Source organism: Schistocerca americana, chromosome 1, assembly GCF_021461395.2.
Source record: "Schistocerca americana isolate TAMUIC-IGC-003095 chromosome 1, iqSchAmer2.1, whole genome shotgun sequence".
Lineage (NCBI taxonomy): Eukaryota > Metazoa > Arthropoda > Insecta > Orthoptera > Acrididae > Schistocerca > Schistocerca americana.
The window spans coordinates 531,864,375-531,882,666 of NC_060119.1; the positions used below are offsets into that span (position 1 = coordinate 531,864,375).

The window sequence follows — 18,292 nt, forward strand, 5'->3', positions numbered from 1 at the left end:
TGTTGACCCACTTCATCCAATTTCAAGAAATATTGCAGCCCCATAATTCATTTTTCATCGCCTTAGTTTCCCTTGTGACCCACTACACACATCTGTGGATAGGTATTTACTTAATTGCCACTGAAGAATCGTATGAGTTGGGTAGATTTTGCAGCAATCATCAGTCGATACAAGTTTCACGTAGCTACCTGTCACTCGAAATTTTGTTCTTCAGAGCGTTGCAGACAAAACATCCTGCAAAATTTAATCTTTTTTATGACGTGATGTTTATCTGTCACCGGCAATGAACTTACTGACTTATCCGAACACGTCATACGTCCCAACTCAGAGTTTCATTCAGACGCTACCTCTTCCAAGTCATACAAATTTAACGAACTGTAATATACTTTTGCTATTTAGAGTACGGAAGATAGACATTTTAAGCTGTTGTACATGTACGTTATTTAATGCAACTTAAGATTTCCTGCGTCTATGTTACCAACAGAGAAATGAACTAATTTTTCCCCGGATGTGTTGCAGGGTACATCCCACCAGCAGCACCGGGTTCATTCGGAGGAGGTGAGTTATTACATAGTTTCATTGTGTTTCACTGCAATGTGTGCTCACAAATTAACGATTTACTTAGTATCTTCTGCATTACGATGATATAATTTAACTATTTAGATTTCGTTAGATATACATATTAAATTTTTGTAGATGTACGTTATTTATTGCATCCTAAGATTAAGTATCTCTATGTTACCAACAGAGAAGCGAGTGGAACTAATTTTTCCTCGAATGTTCTGCAGGATACATCTCACCTGGAGCAGGGGGCTCACTCGGAGCAGGTGAGTTATTACATCATTTCATTGTGTTTCACTGCAATGTGTGCTCACAAATTAACGATTTACTTAGTATCTTCTGCATTACGATGTGTACGTATGAAATACTCATTAACTAAGCCAATATTATCGACCGAGTAAGAGTATCGTTAATTCGATATGTATGCTCCAGCTGCAAGAGGCAAATTCTGATTAGGGTTTTTCAATGTTTGTCGTGGATTCTTTTGTGGTTGTGGCAGAACAGTTTCCTCAACACATTGTTGCGCTACTTTCCCCAGCCTTGATCCAAATGGATAGGTGGCCAGTCACTAATGACCTAGGCTTCCTTCCTTGTTGTAAAATTCTCCGACAATGATTAAATGTAGACACTGGTTCGGTTATTCTAGACATAAGGGTATTTATTCCTCATTTGAGATCACTCCAGGGGCAACTTAGCATTCGGCATTCCATGGAACGGAACTTTCAGGCAGCTGGTAACTGACAGTAAAAACTGAATTCTTGATTTCTGTCTACATGTTCACACACTGGTGCAGTATGTAAGAAACTACATTTTCTTCCTGGATTTATTAAACTGTATTTATTTATTTAAGATCGCGAATTCTGTTGAAGTGCTGTCTAAAGTGATACCTGTACCAACGTAATTTGTTAAAAGACCAAATAAGTTTCAGGGATACAAACTGTATTCATTTTTAGTAGATTTATATACATCTGTTAAGCATATAGAGCTTGTAAACATGATGCACATGACGATGTCTTTTCAAGCGGCATGGATAAGCATTGGAGCATTTCACAGTGAGGTATGGAGAGGTATATCTTTCGAAAATTCACTGACTTTTATAACATTCGAAAAAGTAATGTACTAAAAAGTAGTGTCACAATTAAGCAGAAACAATTTACTTAACGTATTACACTTTGGATTTTAGGAGGGTTGCTACACTGATAATTCTATTTACTCATTCACTCACCAATATATTACAAATACTAAGTAAAAAAATATTGCCAGGTGGCACTTCTGTGATCATTGGATATCGTCTGGTTCTGTAGATCATGCTCCACGCTTAGAAAAACTTAAGTCTTATAGAACTAACGGCCTTACAAACAACTGGTTTGAATCAAACTTGACAAACACAATTAATAAAAAGTAGTGACGAATAATTCAAACTGTGTTGGACACGTGGGAAATTTTAGTGTCTGGGGAGGAATGGCACACAGAGTCTCGTACGGTTAAACTTTGGATCCACTCCTCTTCTTTATATATGTGAATGAACTTCCACTTTAACATTCAACAAGCAGAATTGGTACGTTTTGCAAACGAGACTACTGCTACAATAAAACACATACGAAAGAAATGAACAGAAGAGGTGTTAATAATATTTTACAAAGAATTATTAATTAGTTCTCTGAAAATAGACTCTCCCTTAGTTTTGAAAATAAAATATGCTGTATTCAGTTCTGTAAAACAAATAGAGTCATACCGGCAATTGATGTAGCACGTGAACCGTTGTCAATAAATATGGTAGAAGCTCCAAATTTTTAGCTTCACATATTCTTAAAAACTTAAATTGGAAGATGCTTATTTCTAAGCTTCTCAAACAGGAGTTCAGCTACTTTTGCTCTTAGTATAATTGCTAGTCTTAGATACAAACGAATCAGCTTCCTGAAATATATTGCATCTTTCCATTCTTTACTTATTTCTAAGCTTCTCAAACAGGAGTTCAGCTACTTTTGCTCTTAGTATAATTGCTAGTCTTAGATACAAACGAATCAGCTTCCTGAAATATATTGCATCTTTCCATTCTTTACTGTCGCACGAAATAATTTTCTGGGCAAACTCATCACTTAGAAGGTACTGATTACACAATAGGGAGCAATAAAAATGGCATGTGGTGTTCATTAATGGATGCCATGTACGAATCCCTTCAAGGAGTTAGGCATTCCAGCTGCAATATCAGAGCTCATATATTCTCTAACGAATTCTTCATAAATAATCCATGACATTTTGCGACGAATTGTGATGTCCACAAATACAACATTAGAGGAACAAATTACTCTTATCACCCTTTATGAAAGCTGTCTGTGGCTCAGAAAGTAGTTCAGTACTCAACAAAAACAATTTTTGATCACTAGCCCAAGAAAATAAAATGTCTGTAGGTAGCTAGGCAAGCTTGAAATCTGATCTAATATAATTTCTCCTGGACAGCTCATTCTGTTCCTTGGACGAATTTCTGTTTAAGACTGGTAGCATGATAATGACAAACAAAATAAGAATGAAAATGCAGTTAGTTTTTACCTGTAGTTGCCTGAGTAGTGTTAAAAATAATGCGTTAACAAATGCTAACACTCGACTTGTATAATCATCCTGCAAACTGATTCGTTCCACAGGAAAACAGTCATTCAAATGAGCTACGGAATATGTAACTAACTTACAAATTTTTGAGAACAGAACATATCTCTAAAACTGAATTTGTCACAGTGTTCAGTCTTCCGCCCTAGCGGCGTAATGATCTCTTGCTTCGCACTTCGCATCTTGCTTTGGATGTTCAAGTAAGCTATGTGCAGATTCGACTTCACAGCACAAGAAAATACATGCAAAGTACAGACAAGCTAAGGATAATGGCTGCATGATCAATGTGGAAAAATCGAAGGACTGACAAAGCATGTAGAAAGATCAAGATAACCTTCGGTGAAATTAAAATCAAGCGTAGTAGCATTAAGAACACAAAGGAGATTCCACCATTACATGAAAAGGACAGAGCAGATAGGTGGAAAGAGTGCATTGAAAGTCCGTATGAGGGGGAAAACTTGCCTGATGTGCTAGAAGAAGAAACAGGAGTCGATATAGAAAATATAGGGAATCCAGCATTTAGAATCAGAATTTAAAGGAACTCTAGAAGGTTTAGGAAAAAATAAGGCAGAAAGGAGAATATTTAAAATCATTGGGGGCAAGTGGCAACCAAACAGCTATTAACGTTAGTGTGTAGAATGTGTGAGTCTGGCGATATACCAGCTGACTCGCGGAACGATATCATCTGCACAATCCCGAAGACTGCAAGAGCTAACAAATACAAGAAAGATTTGTCGCACAGTCAGCATTCAAGTTGCTGATGAGAATAATATACAGAGAAAAAATTTTAAGGTCTGTTAAATAACGGTCAGTTTAGCTTTTTTTTCTTTTGAGTCCACACACTGCTGATTGGTTGGATGCGGCCTGCCACGAATTCCTCTCCTGAGACAATCTCTTCATCTCAGAGTAGCTCTTGCAACCTACGTCCACGAGCTCTTGCAACCTACGTCCACGATTATTTGCTAGATGTATACCAGTCTCTGTCTTCCTCTACAGTTTTTGCCCTCTACAGCTCCCTCTAGTACCATATACGTCATTCCCTCATATCTTACCAATTGTCTTATAATCCTACCCTTTCTCATTATCAGTGTTTTCCGCATGTTACTTTCCTCTCCGATTCTGCGAAGAAACTCCTAATTCCTCACATTCCTCCACCGAATTTTAAACGTCTGTAGCATCACATCTCAAATGCTTCGATTCCCTTTTGTTCCGGTTTTCCCACAGTCCATGTTTCGCTACAATACAGTGATGTACTCCAGACGTATATTCTCAGAAATTTCTTCCTCAGATTAAGCCCTATGTTCAGTACTACTAGACTTCTCTTGGCCAGGATTGCCCTTTTTGTCACTGCTAGTCTGCTTTTGACGTCCTCCGTGCTCCGATCGTCAATGGTTATTTTACTGCCTAGGTATCAGAATTCCTTAACTTCATCTACTTCGTGACCATCAATACCGATATTTAGTTTCTCGCTGTTCTCATTTCTACTACTTCTCATTAATTTCGTCTTTCTTCGATTTACTCTCAGTCCATATTCTGTACTCATTAGACTGTTCATCCCGTTCAGAAGATCATGTAATTCTTCTTCACTTTCACACAAGATAGCAATCTCATCAGCAAATCGTACCGTTGATATCCTTCCACCTTGGGTTTTAATTGCACCCCTGAATCTTTCTAATATTTCCATCACTGCTTCTTCGCTGGACAGATGGACAGTAGGGGCGAAAGATTACACCCCCGTTCTGACATCCTTTTTAGCCCGAGCACACTCTTATTATTCCTTCTTGTCTCTTGTGCATATTGTATATTACCTGTCTGTCTCTACAGCTTACTCCTATTTTGCTCAGAATTTCGAATATCTTTCAGCATTTTAATTTGGCGGACGCCTTTTCCAGGTAGACAAATCCTGTGAACGTATCCTGATTTTTTAAGTCTTGCTTCCATTATCAACTGCAACGTCAGATTTACCTCCCTGGTTCCTTTATCTTTCCTAAAGCCAAATCGATCTTCACCTAACACATCCTCTGTTTTCTTTTCTGTTCTTCTGTATGCTATTCTTGTCAGAAACTTGGAGGTATAAAATGTTAAGGTGGTTGTGCGTTAATTTTCGTACTTGTCAGCTCTTGCTGTTTCCGGAATTGTATGGATCATATTTTTTCCAAAGTCGGATGGTATGTCGCAGGGCTCATACATTCTATACACCAACTTGAATAGCCGGTTTGTTGCCACTTTCGCCTGTGATGTTAGAAATTTTGATGGAATGTTACCTATTTCTTCTCACTTATTTGATCTTACCTCTTCCAAAGCTCTCTTAAATTCTGATTCTAATATTGGATCCCCCACCTCTTCTGAATCGACTCCTGTTTCTTCTTCTACCACGACAGACAAATGTTCCCCACCATACAAGCCTTCAATGTACTCTTGCCACCTATCCGCAATCTCCTCAGCATTTAACAGCGGAATTCCCGTTGTACACTTAATGTTCCCACACTTGCTTTTAATTTGACCGAAAATTGTTTACTTTCCTATATGCTAAGTCAGCCCTTCTGACAATAATTTTTTTTCGATTACTTCACATTTTTCGTCCAGTCATTTAGCATTCACTTCCTTGCACTTTCTATTTATATCATTCCTCAGCGAGCTGTATTCCCATATTCCTGAATTTCTAGGAACATTTTTGTTCTTCCTTCTCTCATCGATTAACTGAGTATTACCTCTGCTACCCATGGTTTCTTCACTGATACCTTCTTTTTACCTACGTTATTCTTTCCAACTTCTGTGACTGTCCTTTTTAGAGATGCCCACTCCTCTTCACCTGTACTGCCTACTGATCTATTCCTTATTGTTGCATCTATAGCCTGATATAACTTCAAGTGTATCTCGTAATTTCTCAGTAATTCCGTATCAATTCATTTCAGTAATGTTTCGTCCTGACTAATCTCTTAAACCCCCCCCCCCCCCCCATGAACCTTGCCGTTGGTGGGGAGGCTTGCGTGCCTCAACGATACAGATAGCCGTACCGTAGGTGCAACCACAACGGAGGGGTATCTGTTGAGAGGCCAGACAAACGTGTGGATCCTGAAGAGGGGCAGCAGCCTTTTCAGTAGTTGCAGGGGCAACAATCTGGGCGATTGACTGATCTGGCCTTGTAACACTAACCAAAACGGCCTTGCTGTTGTGGTACTGCGAACGGCTGAAAGCAAGGGGAAACTACAGCCGTAATTTTTCCCGAGGGCATGCAGCTTATCTGCATCAAACCAGTCTCAGGACTGAAGACCACAACAACAACAATCTTTTAAACTTCAGCCTACCCTTCATCAATATTATATTGTGATCAGAGTCCATATCTGCTTCCAGGTAAACCTTGCAATCCAGTGTCCGAATTCGGAATCTCTGCCCGACCGTGATGTAATCTAAATGAAATCGTCTATTACCACCTGGCCTTTTCCAAGCATAACTCCTCCTCTGGTGATTCTTGAACAGAGTATTCGCTATTACTCGCTGACATTTACTACAAACTTCAATTAGTCTTTTTTCTCTCTCATTCCTTGGCCAAAGCCCATATTCTCCTGTACATTTTCTGCTAAAGCTTCATCTACAGCCGCATTCCAGGCACCATGACTATCAGATTTTCTACTCCCTTTCTGGTTTTCTGTCGATTCTCGATTCTGATAAGAACAACCCTATCACTAAACTGTACACAGTAACACACTCTCTGCCCTACTCTCCTATTCATAACGAATACTACGCCAATTATACCAATTTCGGCTCTCTTGATATCACCCTATATTCATCTGACCAGAAACCCTTGTCTTCTTTCCATATCACTTCACTGCCCCCTACTATGTCTAGCTTGAGCCTCAGCATTTCCCTCTTCAGACTTTCTAGCTTCCCTGCCAAGTTCAAGGTTCTGATGTATCACGTCCCGACGCGTAGAACGTTATCCTCTCGTTGGTTATTGAATCTTTTTCTCATGGTCACCTACCCCATGAAGTCCACTGCCGGAGATGCGAATGCAGAACTATTCCGACATCTTTTGTCAATGGAGAGAAAATCGTGATACTTTTTCAGTTACAAGCCAGATGTCCTGTGGATACAGGTAATGTGTCTTTAATGCAGTGGTTTCCATTGCTTTATGCATCCTCATGCCGTTGATCACTGCTGATTCTTCCGTCTGTGGGGGCACTTCCCCACCCCAAGGCCAAGAGAGTGCCCTGAACCTCTTTGCGCTCCTCCGCCCTCTTTGATAAGGCCGTTGGCAGATTGAGTGTGACTATTTATGCCGGAAATCTTCGGCTGCCAATACTGATTATTAATCAAAATTTCAGGGGTGGTGAGTTTCGAACCCGAAACCGATGTCGTTTTGATTATTCATCAAAGACGGCACCCCTACACCACAGGCCCATTATCAGCAAAGTAGAAGCACCGGAGAGCTTATACTGACGTTGCGGTTAATATTGGAAGTAAGATCGAAGAAAACTACTCAAGATGTGTCCGTAGCATTTGTCGACCGCGGAAAACCGTTGGACAAGGCGTTAGAAATTATGAGAAAAATAGGGGCAAGTTATAGTGAAAGCCGGGTAATATACAATATCTACAAGCAACAAGAGAGAACAATAAGACTCAAGACCAAAAACGTAGTGCTAGAAAATGAGTGTGAAGACCAAAAACGTAGTGCTCGAAAAAGAGTGTAAGAAAGGGGTGTATTCTTTCGCCCCTACTGTTCAGTACATACATCGAAGACCCAACGACGAAAATAAAAGAAAGCTTCCAGAACGGCAATGAAATTGAAGGTTGCGGGATTACAGAGATGAGATTCGCTGAAAACACGAAAGTCATTAGAAGCAGCAGAAATCAGAGCTGTGATAAACTTAACATCAGAATTTTTAATCACGAAGGGGAAGGCTACAGGATTAAAATAATAAGATTCGCTGAAAACATTGCTGGCGTCAGTGAGAGTGGGGAAAAATTACAGCATCTGTTGAGTGGAATGAACAGTCTACTGAGTAAAGGACGTGGTTTGAGAGTAAATCGAAGTAAGACGAAAGTAATGAGAAGCAACAGAAATGAGACCAGCGAGAAACTTAACATCAGAATCGGTAATCACGAAGAAGATGAAGTTAAGGTAATCTGATACTCATGCAGAAAAATAACCTATGATTGACTTAGCTAGGAGAACATGAAAAGCATATTAGCACTAGAAAAAAGGGCACTGATGGCGAAGTGAAGTCTACTGGAATTAGTCATAGGACTTGAGGAAGAAATTTATGAGAATGAACGTTTTATGCGCAGCGTTGTATGGAAATGAAACATTTACCTTGAGGAAGAAATTTCTGAGAATGTACGTTTGAAGCACGGCGTTGTATGGGAATGAAACATGGACCTTTGGAAAACCGGAACAGAAGGAAATCGAAGAATTTGAGATGTGGTGCTGCAGAAGAATGTTGAAAATTATGTGGACTGATAAGGTATGGAAAGATGAGGTCTTCCACAGAATTGGCGAGGAAAGAAATATGTAGGAACGACTGACAAGGAGGTGGACAAGATGATAGGACGTCTGTTAATACATGAAAGAAAAACTTCCATGGTACTAGAGCGAGCTGTGTAGCGTAAAAACTGTAGAGAAAGGCAGAGATTGGAACGCATCCAGGAAGTATAATTGAGGATGTAGGCTGCAAGTGCTGCTCTGAGATGGAGAGGTTACCACAGGAGAGGAATTCGTGGCGGGAAGCTTCAACCCAATCACAAGATTGATGAAAAGCTATTACTTGAAGAAGGACAGTCTAGCTGAAATCGAAATCTGAAATAAATAAGTACAAGTAATAACAGACAGCCGAAAATATCGTTTCCAAAAAGGAGTAAGCCCTCCTCGCTCTATACTACTACCATTTCGTCTCTCTGCTACAAGATGAAATTGTGTACTAAAGGACTGAAACTTGTTGAATATCATTGCCTAAGTATATGTACGTTAGTATTTTACACAAAATGGCACCAACTCGACGTTTGCTGCTTCGAAGATGTTACCGGAAACGACCTCATACACTGTCTTTTTCACGGAAGTGACTTCGCGTTATTTGTCGCTGTGCTTGTACATTTTCCTTCTACTGACGCAGCAGATGGATTACACACTGCGTCGTATGTATTGTTAATGACAAAAGCGATCAGGAAGCTTCACGGATCCGCTAATATATTTAGATTCGTATCAGATCAGCTACTCACATAAGCAGCTTCGCCACGATGCGTCTCGACCTACGCGGGTAGCATATCACTCCCGGTCGTCATAGCGGTACATCGTAGTTCCTCTCCGAATGGAAATTGCTGTAAATCTGCCAGACAATCGGGGCTGTCTTTTAAAACTCCTCTTTAATAACTTCCGTTGATACATTACACCATTAAAACGATCACTCTGACAAAATACTGTTATTAATGAAATAAATTTTAGGCGAAACAAAGTTAACAAAGGAACCATAATCTGTCACCAGCACTTTAGAACAATTAGCTGGCCTACCTAATCGGCTCTTGCGAGAGATGCATCTGGAAAGGGTCTGGGTTCCAACTCGTGTGTCCCTTCTCCGTGGCATTTAGGTGAAGTTAGAAGTTGGGTAGATTTTGCAGTAACCATCAGTCGACACATGTTTCATGTAGCTACCTGTCACTCTAAAATATGTTCTTCAGAGTGCTGCAGACGCAACATCCTGCAAAATTATATCTTTTTTATGACGTGATCCTTATCTGTCCCCGGCAATGAACTTACTGAATTATCTGAACACGTCATACGTCCCAACTCAGAGTTTCATTCAGACGCTACCTCTTCCAAGTTATACAATTTTAACGAACTGTAATATACTTTTGCTATTTAGAGTACGGAAGATAGACATCTTAAGCTGTTGTACATGTACGTTATTTATTGCAACTTAAGATTTCCTGCGTCTATGTTACCAACAGAGAAATGAACTAATTTTTCCCCGGATGTGTTGCAGGGTACATCCCACCAGCAGCACCGGGTTCATTCGGAGGAGGTGAGTTATTACATAGTTTCATTGATTTGTGCCGCACTCCTAGCTCACAAATTAATGATTTCGTTAACATCTTGTGAATTTTGGTGTGTACATATGATATACTACACGACGTTTATCGGCCGAATGAGAGTATGATTAATACGACATGAGTGCTCAAGCGGCAAGAGGCAAATACCCATTATGCCATACTGAATTGGGTTTTTCTATGTTTGTCGTAGGTTATTTCATGGTGGTGACAGAACAGTCTCTTCAACACACTGTTGTTCTACCTTTCCCATACCTTGTCCAAATGAGCAGGTTGTCAATATCTACTGACCTAGACGTGGACGAGTTGTTAACTTCTGGGTTTTCTTCCTTGTACTAACATTCTCCGACAATGAATAAATGTTAACACTGGTTCAGTAACCTCATTTAAGAGACTCCAGGGGGAAATTAGCATTTGGTATTCGAAGGTACGGAACTTTCAAGTAGCTGTTAACTGACATGACAAAGTGCTTTCTTGCTTTCTGACTACCTGTTCACACATTGGTGCAGTATGTAAGAAATTCCATTTTCTGCCTCGGCTTATTAAAATCGCTTAAGATCGCGAATTCAGTTGAAGTGCTGTTCTCAAGTGATAGCTGTAACAACATAAATTGCTAAAAGACAAAATAAGTTTTAGGATACATTCTGTACTAGTTTTTAATACAATGCTGCATCTTTTTATATAGATGCCTGTTTTATTAAGCATATGAAGAATGTATGCGTTATGGATAAGCATTGACGCACTTCACAGTAAGGTGCGAGAAGGTACACTATGTGATCAAAAGCATCCGTACACCCCCAAAAATATACGATTTTATGTTAGGTACATTTTGCTGCCACCTACCGAGAGGTACTCTGTATCAGCGACCTCAATAATCATTAGACATCGTGAGAGAGCAAAACGGGGCGCTCCGCGGAACTCACAAACTTTGAACGTAGTCAGGTGATTGGGTATCACTTGTCTCACACGTCTGTACGCGAGATTTCCACACTCTATACATCCGTAGGTCCACTGTTTACGATGTGAAAGTGAAGTGAAAACGTGAAGGGACACGTACAGCACAAAAAGCGTACAGGCCGACCTCGTCTGTTAACTGACAGAGACTGCCAACAGTTGAAGAGGTTCGTAAGGTGTAGTAGGTAGACATCTACCATCACACAGGAATTCCAACCTGCATCAGGATCCACTGCAAGTACTATGATAGTGAGGCGGGAGGTGAGAAAACGCCGATTTCATGGTCGAGTGGCTGCTCATAAGCCACACATCACGCCGGTAAATGCCAAACGACGCCTCGCTTCCTGTAAGGAGCGTAAACATGGGACAACTGAACAGTGGAGAAGCGTTGTGTGGAGTGACGAATCACGGTACACAATGTGGCGATCCGACGGCAGGGCGTGGGTATGGCGAATGCTTGGTGAATGTCTCATGCCAGCGTCTGTAGTGCCAACAGTAAAATTCGGAGGCGGTGGTGTTATAGTGTGGTCCTGTTCTTCATGGAGGGGTCTTGCACCCCTTGTTGTTTTGCTTGTCGCCATCACATTGCAGGCCTACACTGATGTTTTAGGCACCTTCTTGCTTCCCACTGTTGAAGAGCAATACGGGGATGGCGACTGCATGTTTCAACGCGATCGATCACCTTTTCATAAGGCACGGCCTGTGGCGGAGTGGTTACTCGACAATACCATCCCTATAGTGAACTGACTTGCTTAGAGTCCTGACCTGAGTCCTATGGAACACCTTTGGGATGTTTTGGAACGTCGACTTCGTGTCAGGCCTCACCAACCGATATCGATAACTCTCCTCAGTGCATCACCTGATTGTCCGCCCCAGTAGCTGAGTGGTCAGCGTGACGGATTGCCGTCCTCTGGGCCCGGGTTCGATTCCCGGCTGGGTCGGAGATTTTCTCCGCTCAGGGACTGGGTGTTGTGTTGTGTTCATCATCATTTCATCCCCATCCGGCGTGCAGGTCGCCCAATGTGGCGCCGAATGTAATAAGACCTGCGATATGGCGGCCGGACCTGCCCCGCGAGGGGCCTCCCGGCCAATGACGCCAAACGCTCATTTCCATTTCCATCACCTGATTGAACGTGTGCCTGCGGGAGTGGAAGCTGTCATGAAGAGTAAGGGTGGGCCAACACCATATTGAATTCCAACATTACCGATGGAGGGCGCCACGAAATTGTAAGTCATTTTCAGCCATGTGTCCGGATACTTTTGATCACATAGTGTATATATTTTGAAAATTCACTGGGTTTTATAATATTCGAAAAGTAATGTACTAAAGAGTAGCGTCACAATTAAGTGTAAATAATTTACTTAGCATATTACACTTTGGATGCCAAGAGGGTTGTGCCTCTCCCTGATAATGCTATTTTCTCATTCGCCCACCAAAATATTACAAACCTTAAGTAAAAAAACGTCGCCAGGTGGTACTTTTGATCACTGAATAGCGTTTTTTTCTGTACGTCATGTTACACTCTTAGCAAAACTTAGGTTTTATAGATTTGATGGCTTTACACGCAACTGGTTTGAATCATACTTAACAAACAGAATTCACAAAATTGTGCTGGATAATTCATACAATGTTGGACAGAAATAAAATTTTATTGACTGGGCAGGAATGGCTAATGGAGTTCTATAGGGTTAAACTTTGTGTCACTCCTATTCCTTATATATATGAATGACTTTCCACTTAACTTTCAACAAGTGGAATTGGTAGTTATTGGAGACGAGACTACCGTTACAATAAAACGCATCAGAAAGAAAGGAGTAGAAGAGATGTTTATGATATTTTACAAAGAATTATTAAGAAGTTCTCTGAAAATGCTCTTCCTTAATCTTGAAAATAAAGTACTCTATATTCAGTTCTGTAGAAAAAATAGAGTCATACCAGCAATTTTCATATTTCCATTCAATATTGTCTTACGAAATAATTTTCTAGGCTAACTCGTCACTTAGACGGTACTGATTCCACAGTAGCAAGCAATGACAATAATATGTGGTTTCATCTGCGTATGTCATGTGGGAATTTCTTCAAGGAGTTAGGCTGTTCAGCTGCACCATCACAGCACGTATATTCACTAACGAAATTCGTCATAAATAAACCAAGACATTTTGACAACAATTGTGATGTGTGACATACAACACTAGAAGAAAAATGACTCTTATAACACTTTATGAAAGCTGTCAGTGGTCCAGAAAGGAGTTCAATAAGCAACAACAAAAATTCTTGATCTGTTGCCCAATAACATAAAATGTCTGTAGTAGCTAAGCAAGTTTGAAGTCTAATGTAATTTCTCCTGGACAACTCTTACTATTCCATGGACGGATTTCTGTTTAATAACTGGTAGTACGACAGTAAAAAATAAAATAAAAATAAAAATGCAACTAATTTTTAAGTGTAGTTGCTTGAGTAGTGCTAAAAAGTAATGTGTTGATTAATGCTAAGACTAAAGATGTATTCACATAGTGTAAACTGATTCGTTGCACGGGAAAAGAATAGTTCCAATGATCTATGGAACGTGTAACTAACTTACAAATTTCTGAGCACAGAACGTATCCCTAAAACTGAATTTGTGTTTTAGCTGTTTACAGTGTCATAGTTTGCAGTCTTCCGACTTCGGAAGCTTTAAGATCAAACAAAGTAGAAGGAATACATTGCATTCGATCAGAATTTCTAAAATCGTTGGGGGAAGTGGCAACAGAACTAATATTAACGTTGGTGTGTAGAACGTCTGAGAGGACAATATACCGTCTGGCGTTCGGAAAAATATCATCTGCTCAATCCTGAAGACTTCAAAAGTTAACAAATGCGTAATTTATCACACAATCAGTTTAACAGCTCATGCATCCAAGTTGGTGAAAAGAATAACATACAGAAGAATGGAAAAGAAAAGTGAGGATGGTTTAGATGAGGGTCAGTTTGGATTTAGAATAGGTAAAGGCACCAGAGCGGCAATTCCGATGTTGCTCTTGACAATGGAAGCAAGACTACAGAAAAATCAAGACACATTCATAGAATTTGTCAATCTGAAAAAAGCGTTAGTAGGGGGACAGAGACAACAGGAGGACAATTTGTTAGTGCAGGGTGCCTCCATTCAGTGGCAAGGAAACGTTCAGGGCAAACCTTTTGCTCTGTTTTGATTGAAAGGTCCTTAAGCTATTGTTCTGCTAAGAGGATCATGATCCGATGGGGATAATCCTTCTTTCTGATTGACAGGCCCTTAAACTAATGTTCAGTTAAATGGGTTTCCAGGTCACCTCATCCCTTCCCATCCTCTCAGAAACCCTGCACCATCTCCGATATCAAATAAATTGAATAATTATTTAAACCAGTTGAAAAATTGGCGGGAAATATCTCAGTCCTGTTACTTTCAGTATTCGCGAGGTGCTTCATGGTATTCGAATCATCACCTTTACACTGTATCAAATTCATGGACTAATTAATTAATTAAATCGATATCCTTCAGTTTTCCTTGACCCCTTCCCATTTCAGAAATATTGATTGATCGATAGCAGTGTATGCAACATTGTTTATGCAATTTAGGCAGTGAAACTTCCCGGTAGATTAAAAATGTGTGGGAGACCGAGACTCAAACTCGGGATCTTTGCCTTTTGCGGGCAAGTGCCATCTGAGCTGCCCAAGCACGACTCACGCCCAGTCCTGACAGCTTTACTTCTGCCAGTACCTCGTCTCCTACCTTCACAGAAGCTCTTCTGCGAACCTTACAGAACTAGCACTCCTGAAAGAAGGGATATTGCGGAGACATGGCTTAGCCACAGCATTGGGGATGTTTCCAGAATGAGATTTTCACTCTGCAGCGGTGTGTACGCTGATATGAAACTTGCTGGCAGATTAAAACTGTGTGCCGGACCGAGACTCGAACTCGGGACCTTTGCCTTTCGCGGGCAAGTGCTGTACCAATTATTTATTTATTTATTTTATTTTATTTATTTATTTATTTTTTATCGTTGTGTTTGGTCGTTGCGGACGTCGCAAGACATCCTGTTCAAGTTCTGTGGTTTATCCTTCCACTCAGTTTTTTATTACAGAGGCCAACCAGTTCTCTGACCTAACACGCTGAGTACCGAGCCGGCTTTAGACAATGTGTGGAATATTGTTCATTTAAACAAATTACGGGATACAAGGCGAAGTATGGAGCACAGTTTGTTTAGGGGATCTTTCAGGAAATGGGTTACAGACTGTAGAGTATTACAGCGGTTTTTTCATTCCGATCGCGTAAGGAAAAAGTCTACCGCGTCCCGCCGCCCGCGCAGTTTACCCTACCTGCTCACACCGGGGCCCGCGACGGCTGTCGGCTGCCTCACCGTGCAGGCGCTTGGAGCAGCGTTCTCTGGCTTATGCAGCGTGGTCTTGGAATCACCAGTTCCATATCGCCCGCTACGGTTAGAGGCGAGCTAAGCGACTCCCGAACAAAAACACATTTCCTCTCGGCTCCCACCACCATCTCAAGTGGTATGTATGAATGAACCAATCTGTTGGATACCGGTGCAAGTGAGAGATGCCTTGCATCCAAAGCAAATACTTGACTGGGAATCGACCGATAAATACTGCTGAAGTTAAGAAATGGGTGATTGCCGGTTATACGATCGTGATATTGAGAAAATAAGGCTGGCACAGTAGCTATTTCATACGCTGAAATTGACGATAACACAAAGCTAGTAGCAGGTTGATTCGAAATACACTCTAAAAAAAAGATCGATGCATACAAAGAGGGGGATCTGGAGTTTGCTTTGCACATGACATGGGAACTAGCATGGGATATTTCATTCCGCCATAGGCTCTAACCTGCCCTAGCCTTCCTAGCACAGTTTCTAGTTTTGCAATTCATGAACTGCTTCAGGAGTTATTAAATCTAGTGCGGAATACCACATCATGAAGAAGTCACTAATGTTGCTTCAGAAGATGTGGCACGGGTAGTATAAAATAAACTATTTGCTTCGCATAGTTCAAATCTACTCAAAATAAAAAAAGCTCGACAATGCACAGTAGTTTGCATGCCTAAATAACAGTGTTATGTTTTTGACCAGAAAGTCCATTAAATAATCCTGAGCTATTGGTATTTCACGTCACGACTGGAAGCAGTGTTGTATGAAATGATAGTTGGAATTTCAAATTTCGACTTACATTTATACAGTCACAGTTATAGAGTTCATGACCACTACAGGTCTGCTAAATGTATTTTCTTTTTTAAAGCGCTATAGAATTCGTAAGTTGACTCGTCCTCTCCGCCACATTAGGAATGAGGGAGAAAGGTTCTACTGCGTGATAGAACAGAGACAAAAGCAAACACCATAGCAAGACAGAGTCCACTGCGATGTAGTGAGAACCACTAAACATGACGCATTTAAAACACAACCCAATCCGTTGTAATAAGTTGACTTTGCTAGATGTCAGAGATCGCTTACAGTCTACACAGGAGAAAACTTTTCGTCGCAAGAAATTCGTTTCAGTTGTGGCCCAATGTGTACAGTACCTAACCAAGGTACAGTTATTCACGTTCTGTTTGACACTTCGTCCGAAATTCTGTCGAAATGTACAAATCATAACAAATGAAACATTCTCGCACGGAATCTGCAGTTCAAAGAGCGTCTTCCTTTATTTTAGTAACGAAGTGACTTATAAACTTACAGAGACATGTTATTTTTTTATTAGGTGTGTAAATATGGATTTATTTTTCCATTACAGCATTTGGAGCGCCTTCTGGCTTTCAACAGAGCTTCTTTGCATCAGGTAAGTCTTTCACGGTACTTATTACCTTTATAAGCTTTTATTTCGGATACATAAGCTATAATTTTACGTTTTATGGTTTGTATAAATCTTTGCGGAGCGTATAGTATTTGAACAGTTTTCTTCTGACCTAAATTACACATATTATGTATGTTGTGTTAGTAAGGGTTTTGCACGTTGCTCCTTGGATTTTGTACGTTCATAACTTTCATTAATTTTGTCTTCGTATACATCACAACAACGCTTGTTGCAATACAGTCCTCTAGGTTACGGTGCACGAGACGTGAGCATACAGTCTTATAATTTTGAAGAACTGCATCCGTAATTTCCGGATGCGATTACACATCAGCTCTAAATAGGATTACTGACTTACAAAAACTTGTGCCGGGTAGTCACCCGAACCCGGTATTCTCGCTTATCACGAGCTGTTGCCTCAACCACTTCAACTATCCATTTATGTCTCGCAGAGTGATGCAGACTTCCGTAAGTCGCAGTTTCCATGTCCTATGCTCGCACACCATTTCACGTGATTCCCGCACTGGGAGAGACATTGTTATTCTTGTCGTATTTGCTTCGTTGGTTGTGTAATACAATTGTGCAATGCTGTGTGTTACAGTGTCTACAGAATACCATACAATAGTTCGAGTCCCTGTCCGATAAAAATTTTCATGAGTCAGTAATCGTTTTTACAGGTGATGTATAACACTATTCAAAAATTACATATACGTTTCTTCAATTTAGTACGGCTGTAGATCGTCGGCAGCATGAGCTCATCTTATAATACGCTTCAGACATTGGAAAATTGTCTTATAGTTTTCTTCTCTTGGCTGTTAACTCAGATATATTCTTTAGAAAGTCGCCATCATTTCTGTGGTTCTGCTTTCAGTTTAGAAGCATTTTAATACTTTTATTGTAAGCAAATAAGAATGTTTTCTTAGCGCAGCCACAATATTCCGTTACTCGCTTGATTACATAGTCTATCATGAATTTTTGTGTTAAATGCAGCCTTCGTAGGAATAATGGGTACAAGCGCAGAGATTTTTACACGTGGTACTTTCATATGCACAGACATGAGTGTGTTACTTGTCGAAGTCTCCACACACAGACGTCACAGCTTTAAGACCTAATGTTTTCTGCATGGTTGTACTACACCATGAAGTGTACTACGCCTATCAGCCCACTTTTAGACACTTGATCTGCCGCCCAGAGGAAAGTAAGCATTGATGGGTTGCTCTTGCTACATGTACCTGGAGGTACTATCGAACCTAAAAGCGTAACATTTGTAATGGCTATAATTGTTAGTCTACAAATGACATAAATATTGATGTAATATTG

At 40.4% G+C, this 18,292-nt stretch overlaps 1 protein-coding gene across 6 annotated transcripts in view; it reads left to right on the forward strand.

The window, feature by feature from the left end:
- The window catches only part of LOC124605423 (inter-alpha-trypsin inhibitor heavy chain H4-like), a 262,768-nt gene that overhangs the window by 212,672 nt on the left and 31,804 nt on the right, over positions 1 to 18,292 (forward strand). For 5 of the 6 annotated variants that reach the window (XM_047137099.1, XM_047137090.1, XM_047137082.1 and 2 more), the window contains exons 13-16: positions 520 to 558; positions 789 to 827; positions 10,143 to 10,181; positions 16,916 to 16,960. The exons of the other annotated variant lie outside the window; for it this stretch is intronic. In XM_047137099.1, the coding sequence (XP_046993055.1) occupies positions 520 to 558; positions 789 to 827; positions 10,143 to 10,181; positions 16,916 to 16,960 (162 nt within the window). The remainder of the gene's footprint in view (positions 1 to 519; positions 559 to 788; positions 828 to 10,142; positions 10,182 to 16,915; positions 16,961 to 18,292) is intronic. 6 annotated transcript variants of the gene reach the window in all.